The sequence below is a fragment of the Drosophila persimilis genome, unplaced genomic scaffold (assembly GCF_003286085.1).
Source record: "Drosophila persimilis strain 14011-0111.01,24,50 unplaced genomic scaffold, DperRS2 tig00000002-arrow-pilon, whole genome shotgun sequence".
Classification (NCBI taxonomy): Eukaryota; Metazoa; Arthropoda; class Insecta; order Diptera; family Drosophilidae; genus Drosophila; species Drosophila persimilis.
The window spans coordinates 13,542,139-13,567,952 of NW_020825289.1; the positions used below are offsets into that span (position 1 = coordinate 13,542,139).

Below are 25,814 nucleotides of genomic sequence, written 5' to 3' on the forward strand. Positions count from 1 at the left end.
AATAAGGCTTTCGCGTGCAGCTTATGGGCATGCGATGGGTGTGTGCGACAAGGAACTGGATTGCCAAAGATGCGACTTTCATCATTAACATGTCCAACCGGTTCCCAGAGCTCCCAGATCTCCGTCTTTGTTGGGATCGTCAAGTGCAGACGACGATCTCCAACCATTCAGAATTAACAAGCAAATAATAATGATAATAATTATGCTGTTTATTATTCAAGAATCTCTACTTGTATTTGATCTTACGGCTAATGCACGCGAATAAATAAAATTAAAGAAAACTTAAACGTTGTACGAATACGGTCGAAATTCCATTAAAGCTCAAAGTGCATCCAAGAAGTGTCTCCTCCTGCTCCTCCTCCTCAACTAAAACGAGGGAAGGCTCTCAGGCACACTCCACCATACGCACTCATCCATGCACGCAGATATATATTGTATCACATTCAATCCTCACACAAAAGACTTATATCTAGGGCCACGCCACCAGGCGTGTGGGTCTTACGCCAGCTGCTGGCGGAACAGTCGCCTCTGTATCTGGTGGGGGGGCTGCAGGTCACGCTGGAGCATGGAGGCGAAGTGCTGCTGCTTCAGGGCACTGATCGTGGCAATCTTGCGGTGCCTGTTGGGGATGGTGGCGCGCGGCCGACCTCCGGCTCCAGCTGCGGCCAGGCCCAGGCGGAAGATGTCCAGGTCGTCGTCGTGGGGCAGCGGCCGGTTCTGGTCCTCCTCCACGGGCGAGCCATCGGGTCGGAGCCGGAAAACCAGTGGCCCGCTCAGGTAGGTCTTTGGCGGCTCTCCAGTAAGGGCAAGGGCCATCGGCAGTTCGCTGCTCGCCTGCTGCTGCTGTTGGGGATGCATTGGAGAGGAAGACCCAAAGCCGTAGGCCATGTCCATGTCCATGGCATACTGGTGCTTCTGCTCGTTATTGCTGTCGAAGAGCGGGTTCGCGTTGGACTCCGCCGCCTGCTGCTGCGGCAGTTGTTGGTGGGTGAGGATGATCAGCGAGGAGGCTGGCGGCGTGGGCAACGGCGGCAGCGGCTTCCGCGTGGTGATCAGTGTGGCACTCGGATGCTCCCGCATGATCGATGACCAGACTGCGGAGAAGAAGCGGACGGGAAGAGAAACAGAAATCAGATCACGTACTACTTGGACCACACGTTGATTCTGCAGTGCGGAAGTTCTGATGCGGAAGCCAGCGTCTGGCCAGACCAGGTCTGCTCTGGCCTGGTCTGGCTTCCCACGCGACACGAGTACTTACTCAGCTCATTGGCATCGCGCTGATAGGGATCGAGTGCCTCCAGCTGCGCGTCTGAGAGTGTCTGCAGCTTCTCGTAGCCGTAGCCGAGTAGATTATGCTTGCACTGGTTCACCGGGAGTCCGCCGCCCACCGTCGATTTGCAGTGCACGCTTACCAGCTGGGCAAAGGTGGAGTACAGGTAAGACATCTGCAAAGCAAAAAAAAGAGGCCAGAGGGTGGATTAGATTAGGCAATGACAGTAGCAGCAGTGCGTGTGTGTGAGTCAGCGGTGGCAGGGGAGTAGCGAAGCGCTGGGATGGTTGCACTTTCGTTGCACAAACGAAATGCATTTCGAAAGCCTCTCGCATGTTGTCTCGCAATCCCCTACCGAAGGCAAGCATCTGCTGCCATGGGGCGTGGGTGTGCTCCACTTTGGGGCTGCCGCTGGAGCTGGCGCTGTCGCTGCTGTGGATGGGTTTACGGTTCAGTAGCCAAACTGAGCGGCCCCCCTCATTGTCTATTCTTCGTGGCTAGCGGAGCGTTGAATGGACTTTTAATTAGCACCGAATGTTCTACATAGATGACACATTCTGCGTCTCTGACTGCGGTGGAATTTCACAGATATCCCCATCTTCTCATAGGTGACGTCAAGCGGTTGAGCTGTGTGTCGTTCGATGCTAATCCAATGATAATAAATTTACAGAAACTCCCCAAATACTGTATCCAAATCCGGATCTTCCCTCACGCCCATTAGCACCGATCACCGGCCGAAAAAAACAGATCAACAAATGAACGGGAAAAACAGAATCGCACGCAATGAAAGTAAGAAGATCTGGGAATCAATTCTGGGTCATTGTTTATTTTGGTATGCTATTGGGGAGGTGTCTAGTGTCCAGTGTCTAGCGTCCCGGGGGCACCCTTGATCCCCTTCCATCGAGCATACAGCCATACATCGGCGCGCACGAAAGAGCTTCATTTGCATTGGATTCGTTTCGGCGTTTTACAATTTTACGCCGTTTGCATAATGGAGGAGACGACCATCATCAGCAGCAGCAGCAGCAGTAGTGGGGAGGGGGCAAAGGTGTGCGGTTGGATGAAGCTCAACTTACGAATTACCGTTACCAAGAGCCAAGAGCCAAGAGCCAAAAGCCAGGCCAAGACGAACAGCAGTGTGCACAGAAACGTGTGCAAAATGTAAAATGCAATTGATACGAATATGCATCACCATCCCTCTATCTCTTTCCCACACGCTCTTCAGCTCTCCATCTCCATCTCTGTCTGTCTCTATCGCTTTGTGTTTTGAGTGTTTTTTTAAAGCTAAACATTTCATGCACTTGTGGCAACAACAAATTACTCAATTCCATTCCGACAAGTGCAAAAGTACAGCACGTCGCAAAAGATTGAGGCTAGGCCGAATACCATGTACCGTTTTGAAGCTCCAACCTATTCAATAATAAATCGGTCTAACGCAGAACAAAGATAAGAAAACCTATCGTGAGGAGACAGATTATAGAATGGACCCTCGAGCTAATCATCATCTATGATTGGACCTATCAGAAATAGTTCGAAATATAATCCAACCGCTTTCACAGTGCTTTCAGGTCTATACTTATCTTTTTTAGTCTATCTGTAACTATGAAACGCACTGTTTAGTATGTATTTATATGTAAAATAAAGTACGTCATGCAGCACGTTATCTGATTCGAATAACTCTGTCAAAATTTTATGGTCCAGGCCCTGACACAATTAAATAATTAGCCAGAACTCCAAAAAAAAAAAAAAAAACTAAACATTAAAGAAACAAATGTGAACAAAAACAAAATATTATCTAAATAATTTATGGCATATAAACGGTGTAAAAATATAAGGTAAAAATTCCAATCAGCCTTTTGCGGGAGTTGTCAAAGTCACGTACAGAATACACCTCAATAATGTATGCACATTTCATACACACATACTATATATTTTTATATATAGATATGTAGATTTAAGATCGTCGCGGAGGCTGTAGTTTATTAGCCTTCCAGCTAAGTGATCAAGCTGACATCGAATGCAATTACGGGAACGTCTAGAGAATGAATTGATCTTGGCCTAAAACCATCTCTCTTGGCCCGCAACTAATTAGATCTCTGACTCGGCTTCCCCATATAAATATAAATAAAGAGGAATATTCAATTAAAACTGAAAAAGCCAAAGATGAGAGAAGATTCAAATTAGGCTGTCGCTGTTCTGGTATCTGGTAGCTTCCCGAACTACAAATAAATGGGCGTAGGCCCAACAAAGCTATCAAAGATCTTCCTCCTCAACCGCCTTGGCGGAGGCGGTTCAACGGATCAGTTCAATAACCTGTTGATATGCGCAGGTTACATTATGAAACATCGAAATGGCCAACAAAAGAAATAAACAAAAAACTGAATCATTTCATAACATACAAAAAACAACGGCAGAGAGCAGCTTGAAGAAATCGTAATGAGACTCCGAAGCGGAGTTGTCTCCTCTGGAATGCTATGGACCTGGTCCCGTTCGATTAGCCACTTTGGAAAAAGGGTTCGTTCCCATTACGAGTTGTATCTGCGGCGATATCTTAACATATTTTACGTAAATACCCGAAAAAAACGTAATGCGAACATAATTTATTTATTGAAGTTCGAACCGCAAACCGGCTAAACGCGTTTGCATCCCATAAAAAACATAAAGGCCCCAAAAAGCCGAATGTTGAATGGATGTTTTTTATTTTTTTATTTTTGCAATCGAAAAATCGAAAGCTTTGCAAACGGTAAAAAGTAGCATCGTCGAAAGAAACTACAGCATCAAAAACAGGAAGAAGAAACCCCCATCTATTAATGGATCCCGCTGGGGCTAGCAGCATTGGAAAGTGAATTTTAATTGCAATTAGAGATTTACATAAGCAATACCCGTCATCATCAATAACCCAACAAATGTTTTGTTCTCTTCCCGCCTTTAGAATCGAGAATTGCGTTGCTATTTTTTTTTGGCATATAATGGGCTTTTTTCCGAGATTATTTTCTCATTTGCGGGGGTGCCGGATATGGCATACAATCAGTTCTAGCTGGATCAGCTTACACTGTGTTCTGTTCAGTTCTGTTCTCTGGGGTTCTATTGTTCGGAGCTTTGATTTTTAAGGCGCAGTTCGCGTGCTTAGCGGTCAGCACCAGCACAAAAAAAAGAGGTTTTCAGATTGATGCGCTGCCAAAAAAGAAAACGCAAAAAAGTCTAATGACTGGGCAAATCGCTATATATACACCTCGTACATTGAAATCCAACAATTAATTAATAAACACATGCAAAAAAAAAGATCCCAGCAAATGTATTTATATTTCTCTTGAAACAAACTCCGCCTTGGAGTTCATTAACCAAAAAACAACAGCTAAAAAATGAACAAACAGAAGAGAAAATTGCTGCAGTGTTGTCACGCTTTGTTGCACAAACATTTGTGCAGAAAAGTGAAAAGCTTTTAGTTGTTTTTCATCCTTTCAAAACGGAGGGGGCGGGTGGGGGTGGAAAGGGGGTTTCGGCCAATTTACAGCAATTGCAAATGTAAATTGAAACCGTTGTTTGCCATAAATGGAAATTAATGTTTGGGCCATGCTCTGGTGACTCCGCTCGTAGCTCATTTGCGTCCCACCTGTTTTTGGCTAATTCGGAAGGCTGCTGGGGATTGGCTAGCTCGCCCCGATAACCTTTCTATGGGGGAACAGCAGAGCGGTGCTCATCGCTTGAGAAAACGAGATATGCATATATGTATATTGTATATATTGGCAATAGTTGGGAGCTGAAACAGAGTCTCAGCCTCGAACCTGCTCGAAGCAGGGGGAATGAAAGTGGGAATCGCGTGAAGTCTTGAAGTCTATTTCCACGAAACAAACTCAGACCGAACGAAACAAGTAGACCGGCTCAGCCGGTATTTCTAACGATGGTCATTATCATGGGCAATTGGCGCGAAGTATTTGCCGCATTTTTGATAACGCACAATGTCAAGATCACACTCACAGTCTGCTTGGGGCATATTTATGCCAAGGACTGTGTCCGTGTTCTTCTGATCTGAAGTATATATTGTATATTGTGTTTTCTTTGTCAGCGCCCCCAAAGGGGGGCACCGAATACGGTAAAGTTATGCAAATGAGCGACCAAATACCGCTCACTGCCAACTGACTTTGAAGATACCATCGAGCAGAGTCTTGTTATCCATTCATATTCCATATTAATTTCTTTTGTTTTGATTGCTTTTATTTCAGCATGGGCACTGCTAGATCGCCGATCCAACGATCCAACGATACGAGTATCTATGCATATTGCGACCAACATGCGTTAACAAGAAAAGACAAGAAGCAGAAGCAGAAAGCCCCGTTAATATGCAAAAATTAGTATGTTTACGATGCTCATTGAAGTTATCACAATATCAATATCAATACTCATATTTATATCGATTATGTTCCACTTAGGCATTCAGTGTCGTGCTAGATTCAACAGATGCACAATGCCAAGGACAATCCGGTGATTCCGATCATAACTAAAGCAGCTGTTCTCTCTGAATACGAGGTGTTATTGAAGTCTCCATACATTTGTGAATACTGAAAGCATCTAGAGATCTGAAAGCTTTCTTTTTTTCAATTAGCACTTCTTTTGAGACTTTCGAAAATATAGCGTTGACAGGAAGAGAGGAAGCTATAAACCCATTTTTTAGTTTTTCAAAATTGTGGATGTGGATTTTAGGAACTCTGATTCATAGCTTTTGAAATCGCATGGTCATACAATATATGCTAATATTGAATATATCTCCGATTGAGTGTTCCGTCTGGCTCTTACCTTTTCGTTGCGCGTCAAAAACTCCCAAATTGGTATGGCTGATGTCGATCCCATTTGCATGGCGAATGCGCTCACCAGACACCAGGCCAAGATTACTTTCACCGCAGTCGTCATAGTTGCGTTGTGGAATAACTGTTGTTTTTGCTGGGGGCAGGGAGGGAGGTTGCGTATTGCGTACTGCACACTAAGCAATAGGTTGACGCTGACAGCCTTTGATCCGTGCTCTGCACCGTATGCTCCGTGGCCTGGGTCAATTGCACGCTCTTGTTGTGTAATGCCTGTGTCCAGCGTAGACTTTCTTTTTCGGGGCTAATTTTTTTTATTGGGTTTTCGTGTTTAATTAGGAAACGCTTTTGTGGTCCATTTGATAGATTATCACTTGGTCCCCGGACTGGGCTTGGACTTTCTTTTGTTCGCACTTAATTGAATTGGCCGAAACAACAAGCGTGGCTAATTTTGTGTTATCTATTGATTTTGTTGTTGCTTCTTTTGTTCGTCGCAGCTTGAAACGCAAAAAGCTCGTTTCACATATCAGGGGGGCGCGTGCGGTGGAGTGGGAGGCGCCTTTAACACGATCACGTATACCCGTATATCCGTCGAAATTCCACTAAAACACCACAACAGCGTTGATGACAAAACCGGCAACGACAATGTCTGTTAGTCTTCTTCAATCGAAGCCGCAAGCGCACACGTATTTATGCTCCAAGCTTGGGTGGGGAGAGAGCGAGCGCCAATGCTGGGGAGCACAGCGCAGGAGAGTGTACGCGAGTGGGAGCGGGAGAGTAAGCTGCGCTTGAAGAGTGTGTGTTGTGTTGGCTTTGTCAAAGGTATATGCAAATAAAGGTACGGCAGCCTCGGTCCCCGGTACTCCAGTTTTTTGCGGCATATTTAAAGAGAAACTTTAAGAGGGCTTTTTGAAAGTTCCTCACCTTGCATTAATATATGCAGCTGTGTAAGCTTTCTGCTGCTCTCTCGCGCTCGCTCTTTCTTTCTCTCTCGCTCTCATAGCAAACTTGTTTGTTCTACGCTTGCACTAAAAATAAAAATTAAAAAAAAAAACAATTCGAAAAATCAAAAACAAAACACAGCAATGCCGGGCATTGCAAAAATTTCAAAGTCAAGTTTGTGGAGTCGTCATGGAGTCTGTCCCGATATACAGAGTTCGAGCCCGGATTGTAATTTCCAATTGTTTATGGACTTTTAATTGCCAGGCTGGGCTGGTGAATTCTGGTCAACAGCAACAATAGCATGTCAAATATTTAACAACGGATCGCTAATTAAACAAAATAAATACATCAAATCCTAAAATGTTTCGGCGCCAGACGGACACGATCCTGTTTGCGAATTCAATTTGCGTGAACTTCATTTAATTGAATTATAAAGCAAAATGCGGTGAGCCAGTTGACCAGTCCCGAAACGATCCCCAACTCCCCGTAGGAATGCGATTGTATTTAAAAACGGCTGGAATTTCCTAATATATATAATGTCACATAAATTTGATAAGCAGAAATCGTTCCATTGAGTCGTTTCAAAAGAAAAAGAGAGGAGGAAGAAAGCCGTTAGGTTGTTGACACATCCCCAGGGCGATTATATGGTGCCACAGAAGAAGAACCGTACCGTTAATGGACTGCAATCAGTCAGAGACTGGGGGACTGGACTGCCTTCCGGGACCCGATAAAGAAAGGCTCTCCAGAGCAATGGTCTTTGGTATTCTCGACTTTATTTCAAGATTTGCGCACATAAAAATAAATTAGCAATGCACAAACACACACGCATATGGTATAAGCAGTGAAAGATTTCACCCACGGACACCTAAAGTTCCAGAGATGCCTATAGAGAGCTCTCACTGTTGAATCATATGTCACTTCTTCCTCACAAATGATTGTACTTTAAGAAGTTGCGATCGTAGCGATTGCCTCCGCCATACAGATCCCGGTCCTCGTTGTTGTTGTACATCATGAAGGGGGCGTTCTGGTCGCCGTTGCCGTCAAAGATGGGCACGTAGCTGTTGAAGTTGAGATCCTCCTTCAGACGATGGTCAGGGCGGCGGCCCAGTTGAATGACCTTGGCGTACAGATCTGTGTCCGATTGGAGGGCGCGATCAAAGTCCTTCCAATGCACAAACTTCACGTGCTCGCTGGGAATGGCGTTGTTGTCGAGGAGCTCCATCAGGGTATTGGCATTTACCGGCTGAACCACGGTAAGTTCTCGCTCCTGGCCAGCTGCCTCACCTGTGGCCAGGCGCCGCTTGCTGGGCTGCGACACGTCCACATCCCAGAGCCAGGTCAGCAGAGGTGTCACAGCGGTCTAAAGGATAAAAAATAGTTTTGAGAGCAATGTTGTGAAAAGGTTTATTGGGTCGTCACTCACCTGCTGTTCGCTTCGTCCTATGCGCGGAATGGTCTTCAGGTTCTTCATTCCAAAGCTTTCGCTTCGCTTACCCAGGCGGGGGACATTCTTGGTGATCTTCAGAAAGAATCCTGGGCTGTCATCTGCCTGGCTGGTGGCCACGAGCACCAGCAGGAGGATAACTCCTAGGACAGTTAAGGATCTCATGCTGATGACACTCCAAGTTAGCGTGACTGCTGTGACCACCGCAACGTCTTTTATATTGGAAAGTCACCCACATTTCGAGATATTTCGGATGGGTCTGAATAAACCACATGCGGGTGGCTCCAGGAATTAACATTATCGATCCGCTTCGACTCGGACCAGATAAGAGCTCAGCCTGACCTGAATACATACATATATAGAAATTCGTTATATACAGAACAAGAACAAGCACAAGTTGAATATAAAAACCTAATTTATTATAAATATTACAAAAATAAATAAGATAAAAGATTAAGGAATTGGTGGGATCAAGAAAGATCCTTACTAGATGAGCGAGCTTTGCGCCCATTGAGCCACCTCCGTGGGCAAGGCCTGGTACCGCTGAACCGCCTGCTGAATCTGGCCGTAAGTCAAGGCCATTTTGTGCATTTCAAACTCCTTCTGCACCTTACCCACGCCGCTGTTTGAGAGCGGCATGATCAGCTCCCCGATTCGCAAATGTTCGAACGCCTTCAGGACAATCGAACGCTCCACGCTCTGCATTGTGGTTGAGATCTTGGCAAACTTGGAGAAGCGCGCGAATACAATCTCAAAGTTGAAAGGATCCCGATCGTAGATCTCCGAATGATGCTTGATGGCTATAATGAGGCACAGCTCCAGCACAGAGAGGCCGCAGAGCAGGTCAATCTTGTCATCCCCCTCGTATTGGGCAGACAGGGCCGTGAGCTGGTCGACAGTGATGTGGGGAGCATCTGGCTTTAGTTGCGCTACCAGACGAAATATGAAGTTCTTCAGGAATGCTTCGCTGATGTCGAAATCGTAGAGCATCTGAAATGTTTTTTGGGCCTGTGAGGATTTGAGCATTTTGGCATGGTGCTTGTTCCAATTTTCAACGAATTTGTTGTCGAACTCATACTCCACGCCATCGAAGTGGTTCCGATTAAAGTTGAGAGCTTCCGATTTGAGCAGATACAGGCTGTCGATGCGGTCGGCACTCGCCTTTAGCTCACTGTTACTGGGTATCAAAAGGAGCTCTTGGCAGAGCTTTGTGTACGCCTCAAACTGGTCGGCACTGGGGAACAGAAACACTTGTCTGTGGGAGAACCGCGACTTGACGCGCTTCTCCAGCAGCTCGATCACATCCAGGCGGCAGGTCACTCCCAGCACACAGATCGGTGCCTGGGCCGACTGCGAGACATCAAAGAGGTTGTACAGCAGCGTTTGGTTGTGATGTGTACAGAACAGATCGAATTCCTCCAGAATAAAGACAACGCTCTTGGATTTCTTGTCTCCCGCCTTGAGGCACTGCAAAAGGAAAGCCAAATTCTCGGCGAACGAGCCAAAGACCTTGCCGTCGGCTGCATTCTCCAGCCGCATCTGCACCGTAATTGACTTCAGTGCAATGCGGTCGTCTGTATGCAGATTCCCGTCGAGATGCACTATCAGCGTGTTCTCCACGAACGATCTGTTGACTAGTAGATCTGTCAGCACTGCATTTATGAGCTGCAAGGACTTTGGTTAGCTTCAGATACAAATATATTAAAGTTCATTTTATCATACCGTCGTTTTTCCAGCGCCTCGCGGCCCAATCAACAGCAAGGAGTTAGATTCGCCCATTTCCGCGGTACGCTGCAGCAATTGGCGCACATTGGAGCGCTCCTCTTTGTAGCCTCGCAGAGTGGTATAGTCCCGCTGAAGGCGCTCTTTGAGGAACCGCCTAGCTTTTCTCAATTCCTGGGCATCCTCCGGCATTATTTTATTTATTTTTATTTTGAACGCGACGCTAAAAACAACAATCAGAAATATACTGAAACTTCGTCAAAAATATCAAAATATACCATAAATATACCTCATTGTTGTTATTACCAACTCAAATAAATACCGAAATATACCGTCTCATTTTCAAAATATACCGATAATTATTCATATTCCTCGTTTTTGATATTCCGTGGAATATTACCATCTATATAGAACATTTGGCTATGCCCACATAATTTTATACGATTTATGAACCTATTTTCTACTTAACTGGTTTATTGTTAATACATGCTTTTATTGGATCTTGTCTAAAAAAAGGTTTTAGCGAAAAGGGTCAAACAAAACAAACTAAAGAGGATAGTCGTTCATATTGCTCAATTTTGATATTCCGTCGAATAATGCCGGCCAACTAAAACCCTTTGCTCTGCCCACATAATTTAAGGCCATTGATGAATACATTTTCTACCTGATTGACTACTTTTAAGTTCTCTCTTTTATTGTATAGTGTAGAAAACAAGGTTTAAGAAAAAAAAATGTCACGTCAACCGGAGCTTAGGCACAGGTATACCCTATTTCGTTGATATATGTACATATATGAAGAAACTGTTTTTCCCAGCTGTTTTAAAACGTAATTAATATATAAATGATCTCAGATTGTTATGTTTAAGACATATTAATGCATATGATTAGGGTCTTCTAAATATATCTCGATCCCGATACCCATTCTTGGTTTCTGTAAGAAGACCAAAGCCTTCAAAATATCGTTGAAATACATTTAAAACAGAAACTGACTAGTTTTGGCCTATATTGGTGTATTAGATGACAAACATTTTCTTAGTTCTATAATATCCATTTCCCAGGGTATGCAAAATGTTGCTCAATCCGCGCAATGTTGTGGAACAATGCTGCTCGATTTCACGGCACATGAGTCTGGCCCATACAAATTGAATGTTGCCAGCAGCATACACGTAGGAAAACGTGAGTGGTATGGAATGCGCCGTAAGGGACATTGTTGAGGGGAAAAAGGACATTGTGGCGAGGAAAAATCCCAGAGAAAATCCCAAAAAAGTCCCACCAAACTTGAGCGCCAAATAGAAATTGTTTGAATGTGAATCATCGATGTTTTTAGATTTCATTAGATTTAAAATTGAAATCGATGCTGTTATTGATTATAAAATTGAAATCGATTCTGTTATTGATTATAAAATTGTTATCGATGCTGCTATTGATTATCGATTATTTTAAAATATACCAAATAAATGTCCCAGGGCTGCAAAGCAACAAATAGTACTATCGTTAATAACTATCGATAGCAGTTTTCAAAATCAACAAAAATCTAACGGCGAAAAACGACGAATTCGCGAAATTCAGTTGGTACTTCCAATTTTCTATTGATACATAACACAAAAATGCGGGAACTTTTAAGTAATTATTGCAGTTCAATGGATCTTGATTCATTGCTGCCATTTTATTTGACCTAAACAAAATCGTTTGTGAACGCGTGAAAGGCAGATATGAGGTAGGGAAATAAACCTCTGCATTAAGGGCGTCACTTTTAAATAAGTCCAAACCTTTCCTTTTATTTTTAAATTTAGTTCGGTTTATCAAATGCTCTCACATTCTCACATGTTTGGCGGTGGAAGGGCAATTGTGCAACTGCTGCCTCCTATCCGGGGCCTGTCCCTGGGTCCGGCAATGAAATTATCAGACACCTGGAGGAATACACTCGGTTTCCTCGCGAACAGCCTTGACTGGCGTATTAGCTCCAAGTTGAGGGGCTTTGTATCGAACATGTTTGGACCGATGTGGATCTGGCTGGTACAGATGTAATTAGACTGCGTGTCCTGGTCCACCGTCGGTACGTCCGGCAATCTGGGGGTACCACGTATCGAGCAGACGTCATTCTTTTGATTCCACAGTTCGTTGATGGGGACGTCATTGCTGCAGTGATTACTGCATGAACTGCTACTGGGCAGTTGGTGGACCTCCGAGCAGCCACTGTCACATTTCTGTACCTCTAAAGAGCTACGGCCACTGTGGGACTGAAGCTCCAGGGTGCCCATGGTCTGTAGCTCCAAATCAACACTGGGCTGGTGCTGCTTCAGCAGTTCACTCATCATCTGAAATTCGGCCTTCAAGCTGTTAAGTCGCTCCATCAGTTGCTCTTTCACCTGCCTGTCCTCCTCCTCCGGCTTCATGGCCTGCCAAAACTGACCTGTCCGCTCGACCAAGAACGTCGAAAGCTTGACCCAGGTATATGTCAGGCATAAGACAATGAAAGAGCTGCATATTAATTCAACGGTAGGAAAAGTTTGTGGAACAGCTTTCGGGATGTTTTTGCAAGGCAATTGACTATATTTCAAGCCAGGGTGTTCTGTAATGTAATATATATAGATATACGGAAGGATATGTACTCGTGATGCGCTCCTTCTCACCTGAGTACAGCTCCACATCGAATCCCTGGGTGCCCAGCTGTTCCTCGATTTCATGAAAATAACAGCAAACAGTCCAGGCGATGAAGGCCAAGGCCAACAGGAACAGACAATTTATGTATTTAAACATATTTGTTCTAAAATATGTTGTTGTGTAATAGAACTGTGAGTCGTGTCGATGTCATAATGGAGAATGAAACAAAAATCAAATTAAACGTGAATTTCAAATTCGAACAAACAGGAACTTGCAGTTTTTCACAAAGGCGCGGACTATCCTTTTTTGTTAAAACACTAATCTTATAGGAAACTGACTAGCTTATAATATCTGTTTCTAACGTTGCCAATTTTTTGTACTATCGGGCTTGTATTAATTGTTCTGACTAGGTGGATCAACTGTCTTGCACTGATCGATGCTATTGTTATTATAAAGCCAAAAAACCTGAGCTAATGGGCCTCCACATTTCGGAAATCGATATTTGGGTATACTGATTAGGAGGGTTAATGGAGCGATTAATTATAATTATAGTATATTCGGAGTATAGTACAATATTTGTTTTATTCGAGTTTCATTCTCAGTTTTGTTCCAGAATGAATACCCTGCGGTTTTTTATACTAATTGTCATAGGACCGATCGCAGTAAGGAATCGAAATATATATTAGAATGAGAACTGAGGAGTTGTATACGAGCAGATCTGCGGAAACTTTGAGTTCAACAATGTTCGCTGCTTGGTGCGGGATCGGGTATTTTTGGACTTTGATTACTGCTATCTGAGATCTGTGAATCGAACATATAAGTACTTGTCGCTGAAAACCAAACTTCACAAGCTGCCGATTACTAACACCGTGGTAAGGGGGATTTTTCATACAAGCCGGGCCACGTAACTTTCGATCTTTGCAGACCAATGCCCAGATAAGGATGCGCGAGAATAAGAGAATCCTGTACAACTTCGATGTCCGCTTCGATGCCTGTAAGTTCCTACGCGATCGAAGCAACGTCATTGTCAACTGGATTTTTCAAACATTCGCCGACTTCTCGAATATCAACCACACCTGCCCCTATCACGTGAGTGCAATTCTTAAATTCTCAAGCAAAAATTGTCTTATGGTCTCCCCCGTTTCTAGCATGATATTATCTTGGATAAGATTCCCGTTCAGCATATAAACAATATCATCCAGACAGTTGTGCCGGATGGCCGATACTATCTCAATACCACCTGGTTTGTCGATGGCATTCCGCGGGCCGATGTAATGATCTACTTTACCAAAAGCTAAATAAACGGATCGGTTCTGAAAGCGGAATGTGGTTAAAATTTAAATAGTCTTTAAAGTCGTGTCTCCACAAAGCATCTCGATTTTCAAAGGGATCTTTGTTTTTAAACCTAAAACTCGAGGAGTTTAGGGATACATTGTATTGGTTTTGAGGTGGATGTTGACATGTGTCCCATAAAGTATATATGTACATATATTCTTGATCAGAATCAATAGCCGAGTCGATATAGCTTTATTTTCTGTTCGTTCACCTTTTTTCATATAGAGTTCTGACAAAAAAAGAGGGAGTTTTCTTCGCACAGCTGTCGGTGGCAGCTTAGGAGCGACTGGACCTGGACCGAAGGCACCTGTCGCTTGTCAAGTGGTTTCTGGCCAGCTCTGCTAATGCGATTAGGGAAACGGAACGCTCGACTCAGCTGCCAATCACATGTGCCCTGGACGAGGGCTCATCCAAAAGTTGCCATATTCCCAGATACTGACACTCGTACTGGAACCTCTAAGGCCAGTTCTACAACTACAACTACAACTACAACGACATTGTCCGATCATGCCAGCAGATCTGGTCGCAAAGGAGCGCTACCAGCGCGACTTAAACACTCAAATAAAGGCCATCGATGAACAGTGGAAGGAGCAGTTATCGTGGTATCCGCAAATGCAGGCCTTCCTCTACGGTCGGGTTCCCCAGATCTACTTGGAGAGCCGTCAGATGTATGGGGACGAGCACTTTCTGCGCTACGCCCGTCGCCATCGCCTGCACCAGAAGCACACGGTGACCAAGCAGGATGCGGAGCGGATTCTGTTGGAGCGCCAGGAGAAGCTCGACTCAGATGCTCTCAATTGCAAGGCCTCACCCACTGAGAACGGAGAGTACGGCCGCGTCAAGCCCACACGCCAGCACTTTTGCTAGGCTCCAGTTAGTTGCCATTGAAGTTCCGCCAGTTGAGGTCCCCCATATCTATATTTGTACAAGACATACGATTAAAATATCATCGCCTGCTGACAATGCAACTCTCAATGGCCGTCACTTCATTACGAGATTTGCATGACCGTGCGCATAATTAACAAGGTGAAAATGTCAGCCCAACTGGCAACCGGTTCTCCTTTTTGTCGGCTGATTGAAAGTAGAAGTAGAAGCCCTCTCCGGGGATCTCGGGTCTCGGGTCTGGGGTCTGGGGGTTTTTCTACATACGGGCAGTTCGGTTGAATAGTTCGCACAGGTAATTAAGTGATCACGTCTGTTCGGAATGACTCGTCTCGTTTGTTCAGTATGGAAACGGTTTATAATATGGCCCATAAACTGGGAAATATTCCACAAAAGCCTGATATGATATACATATCCATATGTTGGATTATTGAACTGCAGATCAAATGGGTACTTTGAACAACATACGAGTACATATGCATATATATGGGCTGGCATAATGGAAGCCTAAAGGCTGGATTATGATTGGAATAAGTGATCCAATCAAAGCGACAGACGACTAGGAAAAAATTAACTAATTTTTAGCGGAGAGTAAATCATAAAAATATATCTATTGGTAATAATACAGAGATCCAGTGACCAAACAGTCATTAGTGAACAGTCGATTAGTAATTCAGAATAATTCGGAATCCTGGAATCTATTTACATAGCAATGTATATTTATGAATGTGTCTACCGCGACAGCTGCTCTTCTTCGCCAAGGCTGCCCCTCAAAGCCACGTCCACTGAGGTGTCATGGGGGGTGAATTTTCAATCCGTATGATTTAAAAGTTCCCTATGCAAATTACTGCCAAAGTTGGCAGACCCACAATACCTTCACATGGCCAGAACCCTCTTGCACATACAAAGTGTGCGAATTACACAAAGAGACGGAAAACTTTAAGCCCATGCCTCGGAATTGGGCCAGAAGGCGATGGAGCCTGGAAGTAGAGCGGGAAGAGCGCAGGTATTTGCGACTCATTAGACACATGACAGCATTCACAGGGGGCTGGACGAAATGGGGCTCAGGGGTCTGGAACTCTGCTCTCGAGTGGGCATTGGCATGGGCGATGACTGTGGGCGGAGGTGGAGCGGCAGAGGAGAACGCGAACTCGTGTGAAATATCAGGCAACAGCGGCCCACAAAATCGCTCGTCGCGCAATTAAACGGTAGCAAATAATTGCTATCGAAAGGCATAATGATGGCCAGATCCATATATACAGGGAATACTCCTATACATACAATGTATACAATGTATCTTCCTCTATACGGACACTTGAGTATGTGTTTGTGCCATATCTTGATTCTGAGTCGAGAGCTTTGCGCTTCTTATTGTTTGCACAATTTTCCCATCAACATCGATGCGAACTTTTTCAAAAATGATTCTTCTTTTTGTTGAATCATCTCAGCCCAAGATCAGGCTGATTCTGTCTGTTTTTGGGAAGTTGGGAAGTGCTGAGAACGAATATTCTGTAAAAACAAAAGAAAGAAACGGCAGAAAAAGTTACGGCCTTAGACAAAACAAATAAACATAGAGACACCTACCACGAGGAGTGGGCTGTGAGTGGAATTGGGCATCGCAGTGCAGTGCCAACCCCTTTTCGGGTCCTTGGGCCAAAGGTAAACATACATTTGCGGATTTCACGCCGGGGCTCAGACAGCATTGCTGATCCTATTAGAGGGACAATGACATGACAATGGTCACTGACTGACTGACTGGCGCCATGTCTCTGTCTAGGGCAGGATTCGCCTGCTCTCTCTCTCGCTATCCGGCCTACTCGTGCTACCACTCTGTATCTCTTTCTCACTCTTTTAGCCATTACACGATGACCCGAGTCCAGGGCCAGAGCCTGGGCCAGTGCGGATTAGGGCGTAAAAGGGACTTAATCCAGTTTTGCATCGATCTTCCACTCGGTGCTGTTTTTGCAGGTAGCCAGGTCGGGAACAGGTTCGTACTCTGCTCTGTCCAAGGCAGGAAAAGCCAAATAAAATTATAAAAAACAAAAAAACAAAACACTAAAGCCGAAACATTAAATAAATAAAAGTCAACAGCAGTCGGCAGCTCATAAACGATACCCAGTCTGTGGCGGCAGCTGACGCCGGCATAAACTTCAGCTTCGAATTAAAACGCCATTGGCACTTTGGCACGCATAGACAGAGGACTCCATCGCCATCCCCAGCTCCATCTTCATCTGCGACTTGGACTTGGACTTAGATAGAGCCAAAGTTGGAGCCACACAAAAGGCAACTCTTTTTGGTTTCGCCGACAACTGGCCGTCAGCCAATTTGCCAATTTCTTTAGCTCGGTTTGATTTGCCGCCAAAAAGACGCCTGAAAACGTAAAACAAAACCAAAACTCAGCTCAGATCTGAACAAAAATAAGGAAAAAAACCCAAAAACGCCCCCAGGCTGGGCAGACACAATCTGAACTTCAAACTTCCATTTGAATCTCTTGTTTAGGAGAGGAAAGCAGCAACAAATATGATAGGTGGCCTAGGCCTAGAAATTTGTTAGTGAATCAGTGCCTACTGGGAGTCAGGGGTGTAGCTAGGCAGGGGGTTAGCTATAACTCCATACCATAACTACTCCAGGCCGAAACATTATAAGAAATAGGTCATCAAGGGATGTTTATGTAGAAAAGCTTCTGGCCAAAACATTATTAATCCGACGAGGACAATTGTGAGGCCTGCAGGCTTGTCTGGTGACCCCTGTTTTTGGGGCCTTGCCACCACTGCCACTGGCCAAATTACACTTATGGCCATAATTCAATCAGCGCATTATCAATCACTGCGGCTACTTGTCTTGCCCAGTGAGTCAAGTCAATCAGCCATCGCCTATCTCCCTCACCTCGCCATCAGCCTCCCATTGTATGTCTCTCTCGCACTTGAGTGTGAAACACGTTTGAAAGTCATTAACTTAAATGATTCACTTTCTGAGCCATAAATTTCGCCACTAACTGGCTCGCCGCCTGCAAGAGTCTCTGTCTCTGTGTGCGAAAATAAAGCCAGCTACCAGGGAAGAAATATCTTTAAAAATTGCTAAATAATCGCCTTAAATGAGTCTATAAAAATGAACACCCTGAGCCCCGACCTGGGCTCGGGACTCAGCTCGGGATCGGACTCTGGCTAGAGCGCTCAATCGGCGATCACAACGGACCCATGGACAGAAGTAGCTCAAAAGTGCTTTCAAAGCCTCAAAGTGAATTTTCATTGCCAGCGGAAGTCGTAAATCAATTTTTTCCTCTACCAAAAAAAAAAAAACCCCAGAAAACATGAAAAAACGAAAAAAAAAAATGGGGAAAAAATGTTGAATCTTTCAACTCAAATATATTTAGGCCTAGAAATCAGGGATAGACGAGGGAGAGAGGGAGATGGAGAGGAACCCATTCTGGAAGAGCATCCGCAATGAAAGAAACTTTTGTTGTTTGTGGCTGCTTCGTCGACCAATTTCGGCTAAGACGACAGGCATAATGATAGGGGCCACTTTTGCCGCCACCACTGCCGCCACCGCCACCGCCACTGCCACTGCCACTGCCACGCACGCTATCGCTATGGCCAACAGCCGTGGGGCAGGCGAGGCTACGACTACGGCCAGAACGGAAAGGGGCAACTTGTCAGACAATGTATTTGTATTTCATCTACGTTTCCGTTTCAACGTTTTCAAGACGCCATCATGACATTGTCAGTGGCGTCGACGACGACGACTGGAGACATCTCACGCAGCCTTAGAATACCCTACGCAGGCGGGGAGTTGGGGAGCATCATCTGGGACTGACTGGCTGGGACACTTGGGCCGAATGGAAAGTATGGTTGTAAAAGTAGGTGAGTGGGAACAAAAAATGCCAAAATGGAACTGAGGATATCTACAGAAGGTCTAACCAATATCTCCACGACTGAAAACGTCCCAGCAGAATCAAATGATATACATAGACGCATCTAAAAGGGTCTAAGTGTAAGAGAAACACAAAGTTAAACAGATCAGAATGTTATCAGATAAAAGATAACCGTCTTAGGCAGGAACAAGTAAGTTAAAGATGTACAGAATTGGTTGAATAGTTTACTGAGAGCAGAAAGGAAGATTCAACCTCATTCTGAGAGTATGAAAATCCTCTTTAAAATATCTTAAAGTATCTGGAAATTTTGGATGAGGAAAATCTTAACGGGGAGCCCTTGATGTTGGGAGCCAACGCCTCTGTCTGGCAGAAACAATAGATCGTCCAGCCGCAATCCCATTCCCATTCCGATTCCCATTCAAATGCCAATGGGATTATCTATGAGCTGTGAAATCCTTTTAGGCGGAAATTATGGAAACCCACACACAAAGCGCAGGACAATGCAACAAGTGTTGCAGCAGATTGAGCAACAAAAGGTTCATAATTATGGAAGCCACACAATGCGACACATTCGATGCGAGACCGGGGCGAGGACGAGGATGTGGACGAGGGACGAGGGACTGTAGCAACCCTCGCTGGCAGAGGTTTGTTCGGGGTTAGGGCCAAGGCAGTTGGCCAGGCTAATGAGTGGCCGCAAAACAAACCATAAACCATTGGAAATCTTGCACATTGATTTCATGCCCTCCGACTTTGGCGGCATCTTGTTCCTTCTCTACCACTTGACACCCTGCTTTTGGGTCAGATTTTCCCATTTTCCCCGTCGCCTCTGAATTTATGTTCGAAAATATTTGGGAAATTAAATCATTGCCGCCGACAGTTTTATAGTCCAGGGCGTGACGGAGGGAATCGAGGAGTTCGTGTGTTGGGGGTAAAACTATCTAACAATGACCTCTCCCTCTCTGGGCTCTCTTCCCCTCCCCCCCCCCCCCCCCGCACTTCCAGCACGAATGAGCAAATTGGAAAAATGTCAATTATGCGCAATTTTGCCTAAGCAATTGACATTTGTTGCCGCTGTGGCTGTGGCTCTGACTGTTCGCTTTGTTGTTTGCTGCTTGTTGCGATTGCACGCATACTTGCTCAAATAAATTGACAAATAGGATTTGCGTTTCTCCACATTGATATAACCTTTCCCAGGGTATTATGATTTTCAGCAATGCTTTGAGAACCAAAGAATGTGACATTTCCAAGCCCATTAGGTATATCAGCATCAACATCTGTATTTGGATTTGGTAGACAACAAGGAGTCTTTTTTCCAGTACTACTTATTGGAGAAAGGTTTTGTTCGAAAAATTTGTGTGTTTTTAAGGAGATTGTAACTAAATAAATGTGGCTTTTTTGAGCTAGAACGAGGCATATGCAAGGGTATATAAAACTTCGGAAGTCTTCCTTGTTTGTTTTTATTGTTTTACACTGTCTGGCTTTTTCTCCTACTGGCCATTTTGAATTAATAAATTGCCGCCAATTTGCCGCTAGCCTTGCCAGCGTGGAAAACTCGAAAAAAATCTAAAAACAAAACTGTACTGATAAACCAATTGCGTTGTTTGATATTTTCCATATTTTCCACATCTCTTATCTGAAAGTCATATCCCTAAATATTGACAGCTCAGCGTGGATATGCTGCCTTGTTATCATCCGATTGTTCTGCTAGCGAGAAAAATAAAAATCATGTGTAATTAATGTAATTGGCTTTGTTTCGGAGTGAGACATTCGATTGCATAAACACCACCGAAGCCGGCTGATTGATTCCGCTTTGATCTTTGTGTGTGTTTTTGCTTTTTTTTCTATTGAATAAAATCCAGAACAGCTTGAAACTTGTTTTCGTGTGGAATTGTTAGTCAATATTTGCACTCATAACTCGATCGATGCGGATCTGTAAATGTGAATCACGTCAATCTTTAGACTTGCGAAACTCTATCAGAAATATAGTATGGTGCCTTGTTTTTTTCTATAATTATCTATTGGTTTTATTAGTTTGAATACATTGTGTTTATAACAATATTTCTCTCCCTCAAAATTTCCATAATTCAAGTAATCGATTGTATTGCCTACTTTTAGGGGAATTACTTTGGAATTCCTTAAAAAATATATAAAAATGTTAAACAAATATAATCTTTAATTTTTTAATCTATATACGCTTTATGCTCCCTGTATTATATTTGAATGCAGTTTAAAATGTTTAAAAATGTTCAAATTGTTTCCGACTTCTCTAAATTTCATTGAACCATTCCATTCACTCTCTTTTGTGGATTTTCCTCCAGCTCCACCCTTTTCCGACGACCAATTGAACTGAAACCGATCAAAGATTAAGCGGATCGACTCCACCCTTCACTCTAGTTACCATTCAATCCCGAACCATTCATGAATGACCTCGGCTAAATCAAACCCGAAAACAGAACACGAACCGAGTGGAAAACCTTTATCGCGGACACGCAATCGAAACGGAAGTTGGGCTCAATTTATGGGTGAAATTATCCACTAGCGGTCAGGTCCACACATGGCAAACGAGAGCCGCTCCAGTCGACCAAGATTTGCTGCGTTGTGGAAATAAATGGCCGCTGGCCAGGCTGGATGGGAGATGAGAGATCCGAGAGACTTCTGGGCCCGATCATCATTGGTTGGCATCAGTTGGGCATCGACAATCGAATTAGAAGAGTTGCGGGCAGTGGCAGGGGGCAGGGGGCAGGGGCAGAGCAGGACTCATGAATGAGCAACTCCAGTGGAGTCAACGCATGACATGAGGCATGAGATCAGCATGTTCCAGCCAGAGCAACGGAGGCAGCCGCAGTGAACCCATTTTCTCACCTGTTAAAGTTGTAAAGACTCGAAAACAACAATTTATCGCTGTTGAGATCGCCGCCTGCCGCTCCTCGAGAGGTCTTCACCTCTAGCTTCACCGGCTCTTGCTCTTCGATTGACTCTGAAGTCGGACTGGGACTGGGACTGGGACTTGGATTCGGACTCGGACTCGGGAGTCGGACTTCGATTGCATTTGGTTTTTCGAGTTTGGGTTTCGGGCAGCGTCATACGATTTAATTGCTTCGATTGTGTCAGCATTTTTATACACACACATCTATATTTATATCTATATCTATATAGTACATGTCTTCATCAGGCCAACATTTCGCTGCGGAAGGGGGCGTTTTGTGGCACAGACAGGGAACCCAACCGGACCGGACTCAACTCCGGGTCTCCGCGGATAGGCGCTCAATAATTTGATGATCATAATCAATGCCCCTTGACTGACATTTGCTGCTGTTGCCAAGTCTCCATCTCCAACTCCAACTCAGGCTCTGGCTTTGGTTTCTTTTCGGCATTTCCCTCAAAAACATAACAAAAGGCGAAAAAAAGTTGTTGAAAGCCGATTTATCCTTTTGATGAGGCGCTCGTCGATCCACCTATCGATGAGGATGATGACGTTGATCATTTTGGTTGAAAGTCAAGTGTTTTTGTTGCACACTAAAAAGGATGCCGCCAATTTGTCCTGAACAAAGCGATCAGGATAACAAGGCTACAGAGAAAAGGGAGCGTGGGAGTGGCAGTCAGTCGTAGGACTCAAACCCCCCCCACCCCTGCCTATCAACCAAATGAGGCTTTGGTTCTGTTCTTCGTTTTCTGATTTCTGGTTTCTCAAACTTTTAATGCTCGAATCGCATGCGTAGGTTTTCTATGACGATTAAAACCCTCATATGTCAACTGGGCCCATTCATCATCATCTGCCAGAGACAGAGGTACGGTACAGACGACTCTGAGACAGAGGTAGCAAAACAGTCGCCAGACACTCTGCCTGATGAGCTCAAATCTCATCAAGAAGTGTCTGGCTCGGGGTTCATATACATATATCTCTGTCCCGGCCGTATTTCGGGTAACCTACAGCACCTACTTCACCTAGCCGAGACTCTGAGACTCTGGGACTGTGCCTCTGACTGCGGAGCTTGATGACTTAATTTTCATTTCAGTCTGCACTGTCAGAAATCTGGATATATGTAGTTGAGGTTAGCCTCTGGCCAGTCCGTCATCATGTTGGGAACAATTCTCTCAGTGTAGCAGGGCACCTTTAACCCAACATGATCAGGTGCCTCCGAGTGAGACTCTTCTTGAGGATTGAGGCTGTTGTTGGTGCTGGAGCCAGTCGACTACTTGAGCGTCACCACAGTGACACACGCAAGTGTTTGGCCTGTCTCTGGTCTGGAGTCTCGGCCTCCTCCTCCAGCAGGCAGGAACCCTCATCACTCTGGCCATGATGCAGCGGTTTCTGTTCTGGGGCTCCTCTCCCGGGCTCATGTTGAAGATGTTGACTATGTTGACTACGAGTATTTGCTGTAATGATTATGGTAGCGCCTTCTGGCTTGCATCGGATGATAAATCTATCTTTTATTAGCATTTCAAACACACTCCAGTGAGTTGCACGTGTCCAGGCCGCAGTGAGTGAGTTGTTTTGGGCTTGTTTACAGCTGTTAGCTTGGCCTAATCCCAATTAAAACAACATTTTTCATCGATCTGGTTTCGGCTTCTAGATGCCTCCTAAAATTCAAGTGAAATCATTAATAAGGGAATAATAATAAAAGTTTTCAGAGATTTATAGAGAGTGGTTTGTCCCGTACCCTCCTCCCCCTTCCCCCTTCCCCCTTCCGCCTTCCCCGTCAAATATGGTCTCTGCCTGTGCCATTTCCTTTGGGTCCATATCTGGGTGTCGTATATAAATCGCGTGCTGCTCTGGAGGTCTTCAAAAACGCTTACGAGTTGATGCCCCCAAGGCACTGGGCGCAACAACAGCCAGAGCCACATCATCAGCCTTCTTCTTCGAGTTGGACTTGGACTGGGACTCTGTTTCTGTTTCTGTCTCTGTCTCTGTTTCGGCCTCTCATTCATTTTGTTTGGGTGTTAACCAACCACGGAAGAAGTCCAACTCCAGGTCCAACTCCAGAGCTGAAGCCTTGCCTGGGGTCATGGGCCAGCTCCTGTCTGTCCCGAGCCAAGAGCCCCGGCCCCGGTCCCGGCCCCGGCTAATGATGATCCCCCGAGTAGCATCTTTTTTTCGGTATTTTTCCCGCTTCGCAATATACCGAGTTGGTATTTTTTGTAGAGTGGAGAACACGAAATGCCAAAACAAGATTGATTTCCTGAAATCGAAACCTTGAGACGAGTTCCGAGAGAGACACGCAAAGGGTGTCTGTCCGCCGCTGTCCGTTGCCCAGATCGCCCATGTGATAATGATGTTGAGAGCAAGTTTCCGTCTCGTGTTTTTCTTGGGGTGGCGGCTATCATGGTACCCGCCAGCGAAATGCAAAAACAAATTGTTTGTGGGTCAGCGCTGGAGATAGGGCGAGGGCGAGGGCGCGGTCGAGCCAGGAGACCCTAACAAGGGCAGGACGAAGACAACGTCGAGGATGCGGCTAAGGATGATGATGAGGATCCAGCTACAGCTAGGGTTGGGGCTGTGGCTGGGTATGGTGATGGTGATGGCCAGGAGGGCGTTTCGTTATTTCAGGGAATTCAAGGGAAACAGAAACAGAAAAAGGAACAGAGCGGCAGCGCGGCAGAATCGGGAATGGGGATAAGAGGCCTGCCCGTAGGCGGAGAACGACCTCGTCTGGGGCCCTCTCTCTGTCTCTGGATCTGGCTCTACGAATATCTCCGACTCGGACTTAGCACACGGAAGCCTAATGCTTGCAATATGATTTGTGATTCGTGCTTTTGGGCATGGCTCTGTTTCGTTCGTTTTGGTTTCCCTGGAAAAGGCTGCGGCATTCTAGGCCTAAGCTATGGCAATGACAAACCGCCTGAGCGCTGAATGGAGCAGCAACATTGAAGCAGAAGAGGCAACATCAGAGCAGAGACGGAGGTAACATCCAAAGCAACAACAACAACAACAGCAACAGCAGCAGCAACTGCCACAGCAGCAGCATGCTAATTTATGAAGTAGCAACTTGCAGCGACATGGATGCAGTAATTATAGCTTGGCAACTTGCTGCCAGCCAGGCCCAACTGCATGAATGGAAAGAAAGCCAGTTTGTCTTGCCGCTGCTGTTGCTGCTGTTCCTCCTGCTCCTCCTGCTGCTGCTGCTGCTGCATCTCCTGCCCTCCATGCTAAACAGAAGCTGTTCTACTGCAGCGTGGCATCAGGTGAACGTGAACGTGGACGTGGACGTGGACGGGAACGCGCCCACTCTGTTAGGCCGCCAAACTACAGGGAGACACCGGGCACACTGAAAAGATATGAACATGAAAGGAGAGCTTGCTGACGAACCGAAGTCCACACTACCCTTTCTTTTCGATGCCAGTTTTAAGCTATTGATGTCTGACCAAACCAATATAACCCATTACCTATAGCCAATATAGATTTTGTATCCATCTTCCTTCCAGGAGTTGGCCTAAAAGGGCTGTTACTTCGTTTTTGACCCAAGCATTTGTTTCTTAGATGGCAAGCTGCCCGGAAAAACCAAAGCACCCTCTGCTGAAAAGTATGCGAAGAAAAAAGTTAAGAAAAAGGTCCTACCCCGTGGCGTTTTGGCTGTTGATGGGTTGGCTCTCTGCTGACTGCTCAGCCAGAGATGGAGCAGCAGGCAGCAGGCAGCAGCAACATAGTTTACACACCTACCGAGGCCGGGCTGTGGCCGGGGCTGGGCTGGGCTGGGCCGGGCCGGGACCGTGCTCCGTCTCTGGTACCCTCTGGCCAGCAACATGCACTTAACTGGTAGCCACAATGCACTTTATAATACCTCAAGAACATGGCTCTCGCTCTCTCCTTCTCTCTCTCTCTCTCTCTCTCTCTCTCTCTCCCTCTCTCTCTATCTTCCAGTCGCTGTTTGATAGATGCTGCCTTGGACTACCCGGAGCGATCTACCAGGGGGCGTTGCTGCTGTGTTGCAGCAACCAGAGCAGCAT

The 25,814-nt window shown here is 45.3% G+C and overlaps 6 protein-coding genes across 6 annotated transcripts; 2 read left to right on the forward strand and 4 right to left on the reverse strand.

Moving 5' to 3' along the window:
• Nucleotides 1-188: 188 nt before the first annotated feature.
• On the reverse strand, nt 189-6,708 carry LOC6592275 (rhythmically expressed gene 5 protein). Its single transcript, XM_002018380.2, has 3 exons — nt 6,065-6,708; nt 1,259-1,445; nt 189-1,094 (listed from the first exon to the last, which is right to left on the reverse strand). The coding sequence occupies exons 1-3, from the start codon at nt 6,176-6,178 to the stop codon at nt 499-501; spliced, it is 897 nt and encodes a 298-aa protein (XP_002018416.1). The 5' UTR covers nt 6,179-6,708; the 3' UTR covers nt 189-498.
• Nucleotides 6,709-7,762: 1,054 nt separating this feature from the next.
• Nucleotides 7,763-8,635, reverse strand: LOC6592274. Its single transcript, XM_002018379.2, has 2 exons — nt 8,435-8,635; nt 7,763-8,371 (listed from the first exon to the last, which is right to left on the reverse strand). Exons 1-2 carry the CDS (start codon nt 8,618-8,620, stop codon nt 7,937-7,939), a joined length of 621 nt encoding a protein of 206 aa, XP_002018415.1. The 5' UTR covers nt 8,621-8,635; the 3' UTR covers nt 7,763-7,936.
• Nucleotides 8,636-8,916: 281 nt separating this feature from the next.
• LOC6592273 (origin recognition complex subunit 4) lies at nt 8,917-10,376 on the reverse strand. The gene is made up of 2 exons (XM_002018378.2): nt 10,178-10,376; nt 8,917-10,120 (listed from the first exon to the last, which is right to left on the reverse strand). The coding sequence occupies exons 1-2, from the start codon at nt 10,367-10,369 to the stop codon at nt 8,942-8,944; spliced, it is 1,371 nt and encodes a 456-aa protein (XP_002018414.1). The 5' UTR covers nt 10,370-10,376; the 3' UTR covers nt 8,917-8,941.
• Nucleotides 10,377-11,928: 1,552 nt separating this feature from the next.
• On the reverse strand, nt 11,929-12,923 carry LOC6592272. Its single transcript, XM_026986265.1, has 2 exons — nt 12,811-12,923; nt 11,929-12,749 (listed from the first exon to the last, which is right to left on the reverse strand). Exon 2 carries the CDS (start codon nt 12,571-12,573, stop codon nt 11,998-12,000), a length of 576 nt encoding a protein of 191 aa, XP_026842066.1. The 5' UTR covers nt 12,574-12,749; nt 12,811-12,923; the 3' UTR covers nt 11,929-11,997.
• Nucleotides 12,924-13,395: 472 nt separating this feature from the next.
• On the forward strand, nt 13,396-14,079 carry LOC6592293. Its single transcript, XM_002018376.1, has 4 exons — nt 13,396-13,443; nt 13,498-13,653; nt 13,706-13,870; nt 13,930-14,079. Exons 1-4 carry the CDS (start codon nt 13,396-13,398, stop codon nt 14,077-14,079), a joined length of 519 nt encoding a protein of 172 aa, XP_002018412.1.
• A 444-nt stretch (nt 14,080-14,523) lies between these two features.
• LOC6592292 lies at nt 14,524-15,076 on the forward strand. The gene has a single exon (XM_002018375.2). The coding sequence runs from the start codon at nt 14,624-14,626 to the stop codon at nt 14,981-14,983; it is 360 nt and encodes a 119-aa protein (XP_002018411.1). The 5' UTR covers nt 14,524-14,623; the 3' UTR covers nt 14,984-15,076.
• Nucleotides 15,077-25,814: the final 10,738 nt, after the last annotated feature.